This window comes from Somniosus microcephalus, chromosome 9 (assembly GCF_052327205.1).
Source record: "Somniosus microcephalus isolate GS21.2 chromosome 9, FLI_Smic_1.0, whole genome shotgun sequence".
Classification (NCBI taxonomy): domain Eukaryota; kingdom Metazoa; phylum Chordata; class Chondrichthyes; order Squaliformes; family Somniosidae; genus Somniosus; species Somniosus microcephalus.
The window spans coordinates 181,074,991-181,092,267 of NC_140995.1; the positions used below are offsets into that span (position 1 = coordinate 181,074,991).

General features: G+C 47.8%; 1 protein-coding gene across 1 annotated transcript in view; it reads right to left on the minus strand.

Moving 5' to 3' along the window:
• Positions 1-17,277, minus strand: part of LOC147112892 (uncharacterized) — a 133,855-nt gene that overhangs the window by 80,245 nt on the left and 36,333 nt on the right. The window contains exon 7 of the mRNA XM_085997658.1: positions 10,685-10,845. Within this exon, the coding sequence (XP_085853784.1) occupies positions 10,685-10,845 (161 nt within the window). The remainder of the gene's footprint in view (positions 1-10,684; positions 10,846-17,277) is intronic.

The window sequence follows — 17,277 nt, forward strand, 5'->3', positions numbered from 1 at the left end:
AAGATCAGGGCTTCACACTGTAAGGGCTATTCAACCATGGGAGGCAGTGCAGACAAGATCAGGGCTTCACACTGTACTCAGAGCCTGTCCTTTCTCTTGCAGGGCAAGCTGGCCCATAACAGGAGGCAGCAGCAATGGACCGGGGGAGGCCGGCCTCACCTTCAAGACCTCAGCGATCTGGAGCAGCGAGTCCAGCGGATTATGGCAGGCCGGATGATTGGCCCCGTCGCTACTGGAGATGCCGACCCCGTTCTGGACAGCAATGGTAAGGTCATCACCTTTTTGACCTCTCTCCTTCCGCTTGTGCCTCACACCAGCATCCTTTGCCACTATTGAACCAATACAGTGCATTGCAGCACTCATGCCTCCCTCGATGCCGCCCTGTCCTCACGCTAAAGCAACTCTTGTACCTCCCTGCTTTCAGATGCTGATTCGCCAGGTGAGGAGGCGGGCCCTCAAGCTGCCACTGTGAGTGATTCTGGTGAGGAGGAAGGGGAAGCCGGACCATCAGTGCCACCCTCAGCCGAGGCAGCCCATGGCCATAATGGGGACACGTCTTCCCTGGAGGGGAGCAGGGGGGAAGGGTCTGAGGAGGGTGAAGCTCCGGGGCCCAGCGGGCTGCAGCAACACGGGGGGGGGGGGGGTAGGGAAGCTCGGCGGCCTTCTCCCCGGAGGGAGAGTCTGGCCTCCAGTCCTGCTACAGTGAGCGCAGAAGAGGTGCGGCTCCTCGCTGAAATGGGCGCCCAGGCGGAGCACAGGCACACTGAGCTCATGGCTGCAGTGGCAAGGATGCCCGAATCCATTGAGTCACTGGCAAGGCGTGTCCAGGACTTCAGCGCAGCACAGGCAAGGAGTCTCCAGGACTTCGGCGCAGCACAGGCAAGGATTGTCCAGGACGTCTGCGCAGCACTGGCAAGGAGTCTGCAGGACTTCGGTGCAGCACAGGCGGCTTCCACGCAAGTGCTTAGTGGTGCAATGCAGTCAGTGGCTGGTCTCATGCAGACGCAGATTGAGGCCACACGAGCAATGACTGCTGCCACCCTCGCTGGATTGGGCACGAATCGCCGGGGCCCTCGCCGTGCCGCAGCAAGCCAGCAGTCTGTGCTTCAGCAGATTGCTCCGCACGCTGCAGTGCTGCCCCGTGGGAGTGCCAGTGTGTCGTCCGAGCAGGGAGTGGCTCTCCTCTGTCAGGATGGCAGCATTCCTATTGCCAACACTGTCACTTCTCCACTGCAGCTGCCACCACCTGTAGGACAGACTGCTGCCGCCCATGCAGAGTTGGAGCAGTCAGCAGCCGGGCCCTCCAGGCCCAGAGCTGGTCCAGGCCGTACCTCAAGGGCATCTGCCGACTCAGTTTCTGACACTCAGCAGCCTTCCCCCAGCCTTGCTGCAGCCACTGGGGTCCCATTGCGGAGGAGCTGCAGGGTGGGAGGGGCCAATCTCGCAAGCGAAGCAGATCACCTTCGAAGGGCAAAAAGTAGGAGGTGTGGCAAAATGCTGTTAATTTTTTTTATTGAAGGCCGAGGATCGTGGTCATTTTTTGGTTACTCTTTTGTTCATTGTCTCCAGGTTGTGAGAGCCAGTTATGTGAATGACTGCTTTTTTGGGGGTTTCTCTCTATTACTTTGTCATGCGGGAAGGGCACACAGTTTGTTAAATAAAGAAGTGTCTTTATTCAGAATGTGCATGTTTGTTCTTTGAACTATTTGTTGCCTTGACCGGCTTAGGGGTTGCGGAACGGTTCCATTCATGTTCTTTCAATGGCATAAGCCATTCCCTCAGAGGGGGCCTAGAACCGACTTGCAATAAGCCGCTGACGGACGGCCCTTGCACTTTGTGCCTCCCTCCCGTCTTGGTGCTCCTCCTCCTCCTCCTCCTCTGCTGGTGCTCCAATGTCTGATAGCAGTGGCTGAGTCCTGAGGATTGCCAGGTTATGCAGCATGCAGCACACGACAACGAAATGGGAGACTCGCTCAGGTGAGTACTGAAGGGCTCCCCCGGAATGGTTCAGGCAGCGGAACCATTGCTTGAGCACGCCGATTGTGTGCTCAATGATGTTCCTGGTCGCTTGATGGCTCTCATTGTATCGTTCTTCAGCAGGGGTGCTGGGCGCATGGAGTGGGGTCATCAGCCAGGTGCACAGAGGATAGCCCTTGTCCCCAAGAAGCCAGCCTCCTGGGTGAGCCGGGGCTTCGAAAAGGTCTGCCACAGAAGTCTGGCACAGAATGAAGGTGTCGTGGCTGCTGCCTGGAAAGCGGGCATTGACAGCGAGGATCAGCTGCCTGTGGTCACACACCAACTGGACGTTCAACGAATGGAATCCTTTCCGGTTGCGGTAATCCTCGGCATTCTCTTGCGGCGCCCGCAAAGCCACATGCGTGCAGTCAATGGCGCCCTGGACCATGGGGAAGCCCGCTATTCTTGCAAATCCCATTGCGTGCTCTTGCTGCTTGTCCAGGGTCATGGGGAAGGAGATGTACTGATGTCTCCTTTTAAAGAGGGCATTCGTGACTTGACGGGTGCAGCAATGCACCGCGATCTGGGAGATATTGGCAATGTCCCCAGTAGTGGATTGGAAGGAGCCGGTGGCATAGAAGTTGAGAGCCACTGTCACCTTCACTGCCACCGACAGAGACGTCCTGCTCCTCAGTTGAGGCTGCAGATCTGGCTGAAGCAGGTGGCAAAGCTCAGTGACCACCTCCCTGCTGAATCGAAGCCTCCGAAAACACTGCTCCTCAGACATGTTGAGGTATGAGAACTGTTGGTGGAATACCCTGGGAGAGTAAGGTCTCCTGTGCCGACGCCTGTTGGCCCTCCTCCGTCTGGCCATGATTGGCACTCTCTCTCGGCGTCTCTGAGCCCTCTCAAAGTAATGGAGGAACCCAACGTTTCCACCCATTGCAGCCCCCATAGTATGTGGCCACTCAAGGTTATGCCAGTCAAAAAGCAAACCAACTATAAAGTTCTGGGCCGAAGCCAGAAGTACCTCTGCGAGCGCTGACTCAATGCAGAAAGCTCTCTCCCTTTGTATCTCTGCAAATCTCTCTCTCTCTCACAGAAGGAGTGGTCCCAAAATGGCTACCACAAAGAAGCCAGGAAGAGACCCCTTTAAATAGTGCCCCCCCCCCCAGCGACTGGGAACCGTTCCAGTCAACCAGTCGCTGGGAGCGCCAGGCTGAAAGGAGGGGGGCGCCACTGAAGTTCCGGTTCGGGGCGCCCCAAGGGCGTTGCACCATGAAATGACGTCAGGATCTGCGCGCGCAGCTGAGCGGGCGTTGCGGTTTTGAGCAGCTGCTAAATGTCCGCTCAATTTCGCGAGAGGCGCAGGTCTCGCCGCGCCTGGGCGCTAGCCGCTTCGCGCCCCACTTATCGCCCTCTTAAGGCGCTAACGGGTGGCGCTAACAACTGAATTTCTCCCCCAAAGTGTTCTTGCAGGATAGGTTCAAAAATAAGAAAGCCAAATGTATGTAAATAAGAACTCTACCAAACCCCCTGCTGGTTTAGCTGGTAGTTTTTAAAAAAATATTCATTCACAGCATTTATTGCCCATCCCTAATAGCCCTTGAGAAGGTGGTGGTGAGCCACCATTTCAGAGGGCTGTTAAGAGTCACCCATATTGCTGTGGGTCTGGAGTCACATATAGGCCAGACCGGGTAAGGACAGCAAATTTCCTTTCCTAAAGGCCATTAGTGAATCAGATGGGTTTTTCTGACAATCTGGTAGTTTCATGGTCACCATTAGTGATACTAGCTTTTAATTCCAGATTTATTTAATTAATTGAATTAAAATTCCCCAGCTGCCATGTGTGGGATTTGAACTCATGTCTCCAGATCATTAAGTCCAGGCCTCTGGATTACTAGTCCAGTAACATAACAACTACGCTACCGTACTGCTAGATTATGAATTCACTTGCCAATTGTTGGATTTATATTATGAATTTGCTTATTAGTCTTGATTGTCAGTGCTGTAAATTTCCACTGTTTCACAAGAATGGCAGCCACAGAAATTTAAACAGATACAATTGCTGCAAAATTGCTATTCAGAACTTGGATTACTGGCTGCTTGATTGTCCCTGACAAACGCACTGCTGGCTGAGTTATGTCAGTCGTCCTGTGTCGAGATAAAATGGCAACCTGGTGCTGCTGGAGGTATTCAACTTTACTGCTTCGGCACTACTGACCCCATCTGTAGCTCTTCAGATGGGTCTTGGCATCTCTGGAAGCAGTAACGCTGGGGTCAATTTTAACCCCTTCCTCGCCCAGCGAGAATGGTGCGGGGGAGGCATTAAGATCAGGCCGAATCCACTTACCGGCCCAAGGCCGCACCGTCCCCGCCCGGCGACATCTTATCTTCACCGACTTTGTAGTCAGCCGAGGCGCCCGATGCAGGCAAGCGAGGGGCTCATTTAAATGTAAAAGTCACGGCCTGATAACATGATTTTTACGAAGACTCGGGGGAGGCCCGCCTGGTGTCAAAACCACCAGAGTAACCTGGCGGGATGCAGCAGCGTGGCCAGAAGAGGCCAAAATAAGTAACATTTTTCAATCTGAAGGAACTGGAAGAAATCCTTGGGCCTCCCTTGCCCTGGCCTTGCCTCTCCCTTCCCACACCGGCATCTGTTGGGAACTTCCCCCAACCACTCCTCACCCCCCCAACCCCCCCCTCACCCTACCACCGCCACCCCACCAGCCCTTACTTTATGCCGGAACTTGTTCCCTCAGGTCCCCGGAGGAGACGGGCTCCCGCCTCAATTCCCGCTCCCGCCCGCTGGCCATGAGATTGATTCCGCCAGCTTCGAACAAGATACCGATCTCAATTGTTCAAACGTAGCCCTTAAGTTAAAATGAGCTGACTCGCTTCCTTCAGAACTGCAGGTTCTGCCGTCCACTTCCGGCCTCCCACACACCATACCAGCCTTCTCCCCCCCCCTCCCCCCCCCACTTTTTAAAATAGGGGCCACTGCCTCATTTACTTTACAGGAGCATCATTAAAAACATCAAAAAAATGAGCAATTCCGAGGGTGAAATACAATGCATACTTGGAAGGATTACTAATGCACTGCAGCTCCCTCATTCACACGTATCACCATTCACACAAGGAATGCTGGGGGAGGGAAGGAGAACAGTGTCAACTTTTCCCTCAATGAGCTACATTTTTTTCCAACTACTAATTACTTTGTATAGAAATAGCCCAAGATGACAAATGATTCATCTTCTGTCCACTTAGAAACACCATTGGTCCTTCCTGATATACAAGATACTTTACTCTAATCTTAGCAATTTAACGCCATCCTCCTGCTTTACTGGGAGGGCTTTATGTTTTTATGAAAAGAATTCTGAGCAAAGCAGTGAGTTTTTCCTTATTATGAGGAAGATTTATACATTGTACCTCTCACTGATAATGAGTCGCCAGTGTCTTTCATAATGACACGATGAAGTGTTTTCTCAGCATATGCAGAACACGTTGTCCTTATTAAGATAGTTGGGCCTAGAAATTTCTCTCGGACGGTGGCGCAAAGTAGGCGGTTTCGGATCCGCCGACCGTTATACGCAGCACCTGATACTCAGTTCTATTGCAGTCTTTTGGGGGAGAAAATTTCAGATTTCCACCACCATTTGTGTGGAAAAGTGCTTCCTGATTTCACTCCTGAATGGCCAATCTCTAATTTTAAGGGGGGGCGTGTTCTGGAAGGTCTCACGATTGGGATGGTGGGGTGGGGAGATATTAAGCCTGGGGCAAAGGAGACCTAAACTTTCCTTGTGGGGTGTGGAGAGTTTGGAAGGAAAAAAATAGTAAATTAAAAAAAAATATTTGCATTTATAGAACAACTTTTCATCAATAATTGCATGAAATTGACCCCGATTAGCCCGGCAGTGTAGATGAAAGCATAAAATTACAAAGAGACTTCTTCCTATTTCGAATCTATCTTTTCTCCCCTTGTCCAGTCTCTTCCCACCTACACCCTTCTGACGCCCTCCACCACTTTAACAGTTTCCAGTTTCCTGGCCCCAACCTCCTCCTTTTCACCATGGACGTCCGATCCCTCTACACCTCCATCCCCCACCAGGATGGCCTGAGGGCGCTCCGCTTCTTCCTTGAACAGAGGCCTAACCAGTCCCCATCCACCACCACCCTCCTCCACCTGGCTGAACTTGTTCTCACATTGAACAACTTCTCCTCTGACTCCACTCACTTCCTCCAAATTAAAGGTGTTGCTATGGGAACCCGCATGGGCCCTAGCTATGCCTGCCTTTTCGTAGGATATGTGGAACATTCTTTGTTCCAGTCCTACTCAGGTCCCCTCCCTCACCTCTTTTTCCGGTACTTTGATAACTGTATTGGTGCCGTTTCCTGCTCTTGCCCTGAACTGGAAAATTTCATTCACTTTGCTTCCAATTTCCACCCTTCCCTCACCTTCACATGGTCCATTTCCGACTCTTCTCTTCCCTTCTTTGACTTCTCTGTCTCCATTTCTGGCGATAGGCTATCGACAAACATCCACTACAAGCCCACCGACTCCCACAGCTACCTCGGCTACACTTCCTCCCACCCCGCTTCCTGTAAGGACTCTATTCCATGCTCCCAGTTTCTCCGTCTCCGCCTCATCTGTTCTGATGATGCCACCTTCCATACCAGTGCTTCCGATATGTCTTCCTTTTTCCTCAACCGAGGATTCCCCGCTACCGTGGTTGGCATGGCCCTTCGACTGTGTCTGTTCCCTTTCCCGCACTTCTGCTCTCACCCCTTCTCCCTCCCAGAACCACGATAGGGTTCCCTTTGTCCTCACCTTTCACCCCACCAGCCTCCACATTCAACGGATCATCCTCCGCCATTTCTGCCACCTAAAACGTGATCCCACCACCAAACACATCTTTCCCTCACCTCCCCTGTCAGCATTCCATAGGGACCATTCCTCCGCGACACCCTAGTCCATCTATCACCCCCAGCACCCATTCCCCTCTGCCCAGCACCTTCCCATGCAAGCGAAGGAGATGCAACACATGCCCTTTTACTTCCTCCCTTCCCACTGACCAGGGCCCCAAACACCCCTTCCAGGTGAAACAGCGATTTACTTGTACTTCTTGCAATTTAGTATATTGTGTTCGCTGCTCACGATGCAGTCTCCTCTACATTGGGGAGACCAAACGCAGATTGGGTGACCGCTTTGCAGAACACCTCCGTTCAGTCCGTATGGGTGACACCGAGCTTCCGGTCGCCTGTCACTTTAATTCTCCGCTCCACTCCCACTCTGACCTCTCTGTCCTCGGGCTGTTACACTGTTCCAATGAAGCTCAACGTAAGCTCGAGGAACAGCACCTCATCTTTCAATTAGGCACTTTACAACCTTCTGGACTCAACATTCAGTTCAACAATTTCAAACTATAACCCCCCCCCCGCCCCATTTTTCAGGCGGCAGCTGTTGATGATTCTGCCATCCCCATTTGCAACATTTTATCTCTCCTGAGTTCAATCCTAGCACAGACTGGGCCTTTAGTTCCTTCCTCCCCCCACCCCCCACCTTTCCCTGCCCCTACACCTGCTTAAAACCTGTTACATCTCCAACTTTTTACAGTTCTGACGAAGGGTCATCGACCTGAAAAGTTAACTCTGTTTTTCTCTCCGCAGATGCTTCCTGGCCTGCTGAGTGCTTCCAGCATTTTCTGTTGTTATTTCAAATTACAAAGGGATATTGATAGATTAAGTGAATGGACAAAACTGTGGCAAATGGATTTCAATTTAAGCAAATGTGAAGTCATCCACTTTGGACCAATAAAGGATAGAACAGGGTACTTTCTAAATGGTGAAAAGCTAAATACAGTGGATGTCCAAAGAGACTTGGGGTTTCAGGTACATAAAATAGATCATTAAAATGTCATGAACAGGTACAGAAAATAATCAAAAAGGCTAAAAGAATGCTGGCCTTTATATCTAGAGGACTAGAATACAAGGGGGTAGAAGTTATGCTGCAGCTGCACAAAACCCTGGTTAGACCACACCTGGAGTACTGTGAGCAGTTCTGAGCACCACACCTGAGGAAGGATACATTGGCCTTGGAGGGAGTGCAGCGTAAGTTTACTAGAATGATACTTGAACTTCAAGGGTTAAGTTTCAAGGAGAGATTACACAAATTAGGGTTGCATTCTCTAGAATTTAGAAGGTTAAGGTGTGATCTGATCCTAGTTTTCAGGATATTAAGGGGAACAGATAGGGTAGCTAGAGAAACTATTTCTGTTGGTTGAGGATTCTAGGACTGGGGGCACAGTCTAAAAATTAGAGCCAGACATTTCAGGAGTGAAATTAGGAAACACTTCTACAAAGGGTGGTAGAAGTTTGGAAATCTCTTCCATAAACGGCAATTGATGCTAGATCAATTGTTAATTTTAAATCGGAGATTGATAGCTTTCTGTTAACCAAAGGTATTAAGGGATTTGGGCCAATGGCGGGTATATGGCGTTAGATCGCAGATCAGCCGTGTGGCGGAACAGGCTCAAGGGGCTGAATGGCCTACTCCTGTTCCTATGTTCCGATAAAACATATGGGGGGAAAAATTCGGTTGCTTTGCGCCTCCCGTTAGCGCGTAAGAGGGCGCTAACAGAGCACAAAGCAACTAGCGCCCGGGTGTGGCGCCGCCAACGCCTCCTGCGAAATTCAGCGGGAGGTTAGCGGCGCGCTAACCGTTAGCACCCTGTGGCGCTGCGCCGCTGGCGGTGACGTCATTGCCGTGCGCAGCGCCCCAGCCGCGATCTTCGGTAGCGCCCCCTGACTTACCACCGGACGCTATGTCTGACGGGGTCAGGGGTGCCTACCTGCGGCCGGGGCGACGCTATTTAAAGGCAAGGTGCCGGGCGGCCATTTTTGTTGCTGGCTGCCTGCCAGCACCCGCCTCCGCTCCCGTCCCCCTTACCCGCGCCCCCCCCCCACCCTGCGGATGTGCCGGCTGTGCTCTGTGAGCCCGGCACTTCTCTTGAGTGCCGGGCTCTTTTGCCGGCACTCCCGATCCCCGGGAACCCAGCTGGCCCCCGGGTCATGCTGCACAAAGCCCCTCCCGTTTAACAAGGAGATGAAGGCCTGCAATACCGTAGCGCGACGTAATGCCGCGATATTCCCTCGCAGCGCCCCAAGAGGGAGGCGGGGCGCTTCCAGTAGCACCCTGCTTCCCTCTTGGGATGCTACCACTCAATTTCGGTCGCGGGGGTGCTAATTTTTCTGGGGCGCTAAATGTAGCGAAGTTAGCACCCCAAAGGGGGCGCGACTCAATTTTTCACCCATGGACTTGGGCTTCAAAAGTGGCTTGTGAAAACGTACAATTTCCATTCCCAACAGTACTATAACCATTTTAGAAGGATTTGTTACACTTTGTTTTGTATTTAGAACTGATATTGGTGAAACGTTCTGGTTTCTGCATTTGTGTTTTAAAATCAACGTATGAATCCTGTTGGAGGAGAAAATGTGAACGTTAATTGTATTTCATTCAGCCACTTTCAACTGTGTCAATGGGTCAAGATGACCCGTGTAGACTGAAATTCTACTCATTCCGTCATCTATTTCAATTCACTAACACTGACTTTTGAATTAGTTAATGTCAAGGTAGGTAACCTCTTTGTGTAGAATTTCCCCCATACCCAGACATCATGAGGAAGTTCTACACTATATAGAAACAAAAATAAGTAGAGCTGCCCGGGCCCACTTTTAGGGCATTACTGGACCACAATTTTGAAGTCATTGCACAAAATGTTTTTTCAAAAACAGGGGAGACAAACAAACATACAAAAATGTCCCTTTAAAACATTTAAATAGCAATTTAAAGAGCTGTAGAGGGAAAAATTGGGTCGTGCCCCCTTTGGGGCGCTAACTTCGCCGGGGCGCTACTTTTAGTTAGAGGAGGGCAGAGGGTGCAGGTGCTGGCAGGCGGCCAGAAAAAAGACCACCCGGCACCTGCCATTTCAATATCATTGCCCCGGCCGCACGTACGCTCCCCCATACCCTGTCGGACATAGCATCCGGCGGTATGTCAGGGGGCGCGACCCAAGTTTGTGGCCGGGGCGTGAGTGGGGCGCTGTGCACGGTGATGAAGTCATCGCTGGAGGCGCAGCGCCGCGGGGCGCTACCGGCTACCGCTAACCTCCCGCTGAATTTCGCAGGAGGCGTTAGCGGTGACGCGCCCGGGCGCTAATTGCTTTGTGCCCCGTCTTGGGGCACTAACGGGAGGCGTAAAGCAACTGAATTTTGCCCCCATAGTCTCTTTTTATAAAATAACGTTCCCTGTAAAAATGAACATCCTGTTCAGTGTGGTGATGTTGCTATTAATGGGCTTCGTAAGTCTACTCTAAATCATTACTGTCTACGCCTCATAATTTGAAGTTGCTTCACTCAAAGTATGTTAACAGCATAGATGCATTTAAGGGGAAGATAGATAAGTACATGAGTGAGAAAGGAATAGAAGGATATGTTGATAGAGTGAGATGAAGTAAGGTGGGAGGAGGCTCGTGTGCAGCAGAAACACTGTGTAAAGTTCTATGTAATTCTCTGAATTGAAATCATGCAAAAATAGCATCTGTGCTATTTTATTTAAACTACTTAATTCAAATTACTGGATAATTGGATTTTATTTGAGCAAAAACAGTTCTGAATTAACAAGAGTGGACTGTATAGTATGAATCCAACTAGCAAAAAGCTTGTTCACCTCCTCCATGCTGTGTGGCGCTTCTTGATTTGGTTGGAGAACTGCTCTAACTCATCTGCGTCTGAGGGTAATGACTGAAGAGACAGCTGCTGGAGATCAGCTGGGCAGCCGGAAAATCTCTGGATCAAGGTATAATATTCACGGATGAAGCCATCAATCTCCTGCAAGAAATAACCCACTACATGTATTTATAATCATCCATTATACACCCACAAACTAAAATAAGCCAATCTGAATTAAGGTTTGATTTCATGTCAATTGGTCTACAATTAGAAATTTATCAGAACAAAATTAATACCATTTATATAGGAGAGACACTTATAAAGCTACAAATTTGGCACTGTTGTTCTATTATACAGAACATTATGCTAATCATACAAAAATGTTCTTGTGCAAAGAAATTAACCTATATGGCTTTTATGCCTTTTTTTTAGTTCAACTTAGTTTGTGCTCACATGAAGTTAACTGAATTTTAACATCTCTAGCATGTGTGCACTGCATGGGAACACCATCACCTCCAGGTTCCCTTCCAAGTCACACATCATCCTGATTTGAACATCCTGGAGCTCCCTACCTAACAGTACTGTGGGAGTTCCTTCACCACAGGGACTACAGCGGTTCAAGAAGGTGGCTCACCATCACCACCTCAGGGCAATTAGGGATGGGAATTTTTTTTTTGACAGCGGGTCGGGACCCCACTGTCAACTCACCACCAGGCGCCTTTCCCAGATGTTGGGCCCGTCAGGGCTGAACAGACCCGACACGCAGCGGAGTGGGAGGAAATTCAGGTCATTATGACCTTGTTAACAGCTCATTAAAAAGTATTTTGAGCTCACCTTACCATTTTACGAGGTCGCCCACGGGGTCCACGCTGCTTGGGGATCACTTCAGGTAAGGAGGTCGTGAGTTGTATGACCATGGAATCATCGCATTACTTGGCAGCTGCAAATGTGCTATAAAAGCTCCCATCTCACAGCTGTTCACTTGCCAAGCTAAGAAGCTGTTGCTTACTGCATTTGGAAGACAGATTGAGCTTTATGCAGCTTGCAAGTGTTTGGAGCAACCTCTCTATCCAGTGTCACCTCATTGGAACAACCTCTCTCACCATTGACAATCGCTTCTGTCATCTCAACCTCACCTGCCATCTATTCCATCAGCATCAGTGCCCTTGAAAATATCTCACCTTGGTCCTCAGAATCTCACCACGAACAGCCCCAACACCAGCAGCACCAGGCACATCAGCAGCACTAACAATAACACCAACCTTCTCCACAATCAACTGATGCTGCACAGGACACAGGGCATCATCACCCAACCATATTGCTGCCCGGGACACCAGGGATGGCCTCACCATGTCCAGATTTACTTCACTTGATGCTATACACCCTGGTTGCCACATGATCCTCCAGGTTGGCACCACCGCACACCAACACCATAAAGCATCCCTTCAATGCCCAAGTCATTCCTTTCACACTCATCACCAAATGCGGGGGGTACCCTCACCATTCACTGGAACTCACTGAACCACTTCCAAAGGTGTACACAAATCTGTCCAAGAACGCAGTGTTGAAAATAAAGGTTTCAATGTTTGACACCACATTAACAGAACTGTTACATGAACATGCAAAAAACACCCAACTGCCTACCCTTGTGTGTTGTTAGTTGGTATGATTGGACTAGGATGAGGGTGAGTGTGAGGGGTGGCTAGTGAGATGGGGAAGTGATAATGTAGATAGAGAGGGATGGGTGGAGGTGCAAGTTAAGTTGGTGTGAGTAAGGATGTGCAGGAGTAGGGTTGGGAAGGCAGAGTAATGGGGATGTGATGAATGGCACAGCAGGATAAGGTTGAGTGTGGCTTTGCAGTAACGTTTTGTGATCTGAGATCATTGAAAGGTTTGTGCCACTGCAGCCTGGTCCTCCTGACAACATCCCTGCTTGTGCCCTCCTGTGCAATATGCAACCAGACTGCGTTGATCTCCTGAGGAGATCACTTCCGCCCATTGGAAGGGAAGTGAACCTCCCTGTGTGCTGTGACTTCCTCCTTATGGGAGAGCCTGAGTGCAGCCATGCACCTCTGTGCAGTGCTCGTCAGTGTTTGCAGCAGCTCATTGCTGTAGAACACTGACAACACAACTGTCAAAATCAATTTGGGCATGGTCCCTTTAAGGAAACCGGCTGATGACGCATCATAAAATGATGTCATCAGACCCTGTTCCTTCGATTGGCCGGCAAACGCGCTGGGCAGGCTTAACAAGCCCAATCAACGTAAAATCATTCTACACAGTGGGCTGGAGCTAGCAGCAGGGTCAGGACCCGCCACCGACGTCGCCCACCACAGGCGTGCAGAGGTAGTGGAAATCGCGGCCACAGTAATTGCTTTTAACAGCTGCAAATCTGGTGTAATATTTGCACAGTCACATATTTTTACTGTATCCTAAATGAAGGGGAAGTTAAGAACATAAGGACATAAGAAATAGGAGCAGGAGTAGGCCATTTGGCCCCTTGAGCCTGCTCCGCCATTCCAATAAGATCGTGGCTGATCTTCTACCTCAACTCCACTTGCCTGCACTATCCCCAAGTCCCTTGATTCCCTTAATATCCAAAAATCTATCGATCTCTGTCTTGAATATACTCAATGACTGAGCCTCCACAGCCCTCTGGGGTAGAGAATTCCAAAGATTCGCAACCCTCTGTGTGAAGGAATTTCTCCTCATCTCGGTCTTAAATGGCTGACCCCTTATTCTGAGACTGTGACCCCTGGTTCTAGACTCCCCAGCCAGGGGAAATATCCTCCCTGCATCTACCCTGTCAAGCCCTGTAAGAATTTTGTACGTTTCAATGAGATCACCTCTCATTCCTCTAAACTCTAGAGAATATAGGCCTAGTCTACTCAATTTCTCCTCATAAGACAATGCCCCCATCCCAGGAATCAGTCTGGTGAGCCTTTGTTGTACTCCCTCTATGGCAAGTATATCCTTTCTTAGGTAAGGAGACTAAAACTGTTCAAAATACTCCAGGTGTGGTCTCACAGGGGCCCTATATAATTGCAGTAAGACATCTTTTATTGGTTTAATTTCTCTGCCATTTCCTTATTCCCCATTATAATTTCTCCTGTCTCAGCCTGTAAGGGACCCACATTTACTTTTGCTAATCTTTTCCTTTTCACATACCTATAGAAGCTTTTACAGTCTGTTTTTATGTCTCTCGCTAGTTTACTCTCATATTCTATTTTCCCTTTATCAATTTTTTGGTCCTCCTTTGCTGAATTATAAAATCCTCCCATTCCTCAGGTTTACTACTCTTTTTGGCAACATTATAAGCCTCTTCCTTTGATCTAATACTATCTTTAACTTCTCTTGTTAGCCAAGGTTGGACCACTTTTCCTATGGGTTTTTTGTGCCTTAAAGGAATGTATATTTGTTGTAAATTATGTATTAATTCTTTAAATGCTAGCCATTGCTTTTCTACCATCATACCTCTTAATGTAGTTTCCCAATCTACCTTAGCCAACACGCCCCTCATACCTACGTAGTTTGCTCTATTTAGCTTGAAGACCCTAGTTTCGGATTTAACTAAATCACTTTCAAACTCAATATAAAATTCTATCACATTATGGTCACTCTTCCCTAAAGGCCTCTTTAGAAAAAATAGGAGCAGGAGTAGGCCATTCGGCTCTTTGAGCCTGCTCCACCATTCAATATGATCATGGCTGATCCTCTATCTCAATACCATATTCCCCCTCTCTCCTAATACCCCTTGATGCCTTTTGTGTCTAGAAATCTATCTAGCTCCTTCTTAAATATATTCAGTGACTTGGCCTCCACAGCCTTCTGTGGTAGAGGTTATTAATTAACCCATTACTACAAGGTTATTAATTAACCCTTTCTTATTGCACAATACTACAGCTAAAATAGCCTGTTCCCTAGTTGGTTCCTCAACATACTGATCTAGAAAACTACCTTGTATACATTCCATGAATTCATCCTCTACACTATTACTGCAAATTTGGTTTGCCCAGTCTATATGTAGATTAAAGTCCCCCATTATTACTGTATTACCCTTGTTACATGCACCTCTAATTTCCTGATTTATACTCTGCCCTACATTACAACCACTGTTTGGGGGCCCATAAGCAACTCCCACCAATGTTTTCTGCCCCTTGCTGTTTCTTAGCTCCACCCAAACTGATTCTACTTCTTGATTTTCCGAGCTAAGATCCTTTCTCTCTACCGTCTTTATCCCAACCATTATCAGGGCTACCCCTCCTCCTATTCCATTTTGCCTATCTCTTCTAAAAGTTAAGTATCCTGGAATATTTAGTTCCCAACCTTGGCCACATTGCAACTACGCCTCCATAATGGCTATTAGAGCAAACCTATTAATTTCTATCTGCACTATTAATCCATCTATTTTGTTGCGAATGCTTCGTACATTGAGAAAGTGCCTTTAGCTTGGACTTATTTCTATTTTTCCCTGATGTCACCTTAGTCACTGGTGCCTTATTGCCTTTGTTACTCTCTTTGTCCCTTCATGACCCACTCTGCTTATTTTTACCCAAAACTCTGCTCTAGAACCTTGACATTTCTCTCGCTGCTTTTAAATTTACTCTTTCCTGAATCCTCCCCCGCCCCCCACTTCATTAGTTTAAAGCTCAGTCTGCTGCCCTAGTTATTCAGTTCACCGGGACACTGGTCCCAGCCTGGTTTAAGTGGAGCCTGTCCCAACGGAACACCCTTTCTCCAGTACCAGGAGTAACTTACACTGCTGAAGTCAAAGGTATTGTATCAGAATGGCAACTGTAAAATGGGAGATACTAATGCAGCAGACTTAATGGTGGTAGAGAAATATTTAGCTAGTGGCCTTGAATGAAAATAAGAGTTAGCAGACTCCTGTTGTTAGTTCAGTGGTGAGTAGGTGAGTCATACAGACCAGGGAGTTTGCAGGTACAATCCCCAACCAGTGATGAGTTTGCTAACCTCACCTGAGGTAGAGGAATAGGTGCTACAATTGGCCTCAGTGCCCCGGGGTTAGGGAGGGGTAAAATTCCACCAGGGTTCCCATTCTTGATTACTATCCAAGGATTCCTTATGGAAGTGTGTGCCTACGTGCACTAGGGGAGGACAGAATTAAGGCAGGGCTGTAATGCTCCTGTGGTCGAATAGCCTTTCAACATTCACTATCTATGCTCACATATTATGAATGGCCATCTAAGTGAGGTAATAGAGGGTGACCGTGGAACTGTATCCCAGCAATCAATTAGTGGATTCAGAAGAGGAGGAGGGGTGGGAATTGGTGGAAAAAGATGAAGGAAGAAAAAAATTAAAAACAGTAATTTCTTTCGTATCCGGCACCGACGGGACCGGGATGGTGCCGGTTGATTAAAAATTCCGGATAACAGAGAGGTAGGCAATTTTTAACACATAAAAAATAAAAACCAGTGACTAACTCGGCCACCGCGGGAAACTCGGACTCGGAAAAACGAAAAATGGATGGATTCGGCAAAATTACTGGCTATTTTGCTGGTTATGAAAGAATTCCGGTTGATTAGGTGCCGTTTAAACGAGAGTTTACTGTATATTGTTTATAAACTGTAAAAATGTACGACTGCCTGTTAAAAGCCAATGTGGTTTTCCTTTGTGCTCTTACTTTAATTTATTACAATCTTTGCTTTAATGCAAAATGTTGCTCTTTTCGTTATCGAAATAAATGTGCTGAAACAAATCTCCTTTTTTAAAACTTACATTTTGGTACATCATGTTTGTGTGTCATTTTAGCACTGGAGCACTTTATCTACTTTATGCTGTGTGTTTGTATTTAACCTACAATGTTCTTGTACCGTTCCCTAGGTTCAGTGTGAACAAAACATTTCTATTTGGTTTTACATTCTTGTAAATTGATAGTAAATCAACCTGACAACATTCATTTCTTGATGTTCCTGTTTATTAAAGTATAAAGTGACGTACGTTACCATTGCTATTCATGGAAGCTGCCACCACCTTTGTTGATATTGTAATAGGTAATGACAGACACAAATAGAGGCATTTTGCAGACAGTTTTCCTCTCATTTTTGCTCTCATTATATATATTTGTGACTGTTTTAATTAAGGAATGATGAAAGTACAGAATATATCTGGTCCCATTGTACCAGCACAATCTACTCCAATGAATAGAATTTACTTCTAACTGTTAATTAGGTCATGCTTGCATGAGCTTCTCCTAGGCAACATAGCTCTCAATATCAAAACATTCCACATTCAGTAGATGACAAAAAATGGAAAGACTGCTACTGCCAATCAATCACAGTCTTATTTAACAGCACAAATGTTATTTTCTGTGCACAATTACTTCATATTTCCATTATCACACAACTTACAACTCTTTAGTCAACTGATCTGAATCACATGCATTATTTAACACATTCTGCATAATTCAGATTACTCCTCCACAATGAAACAGAAGGTGATTTAACTCTTTCAGCACTGAATTTCTTAAAGGAAAATCATTTGCTTTCTTTCTGTCTTTTGGCTCCATCGCTCTGGCCAAAATGGCAGATACAGGAAGGTTTGGAGAGCAGATCAGTTGACTTACTCGCT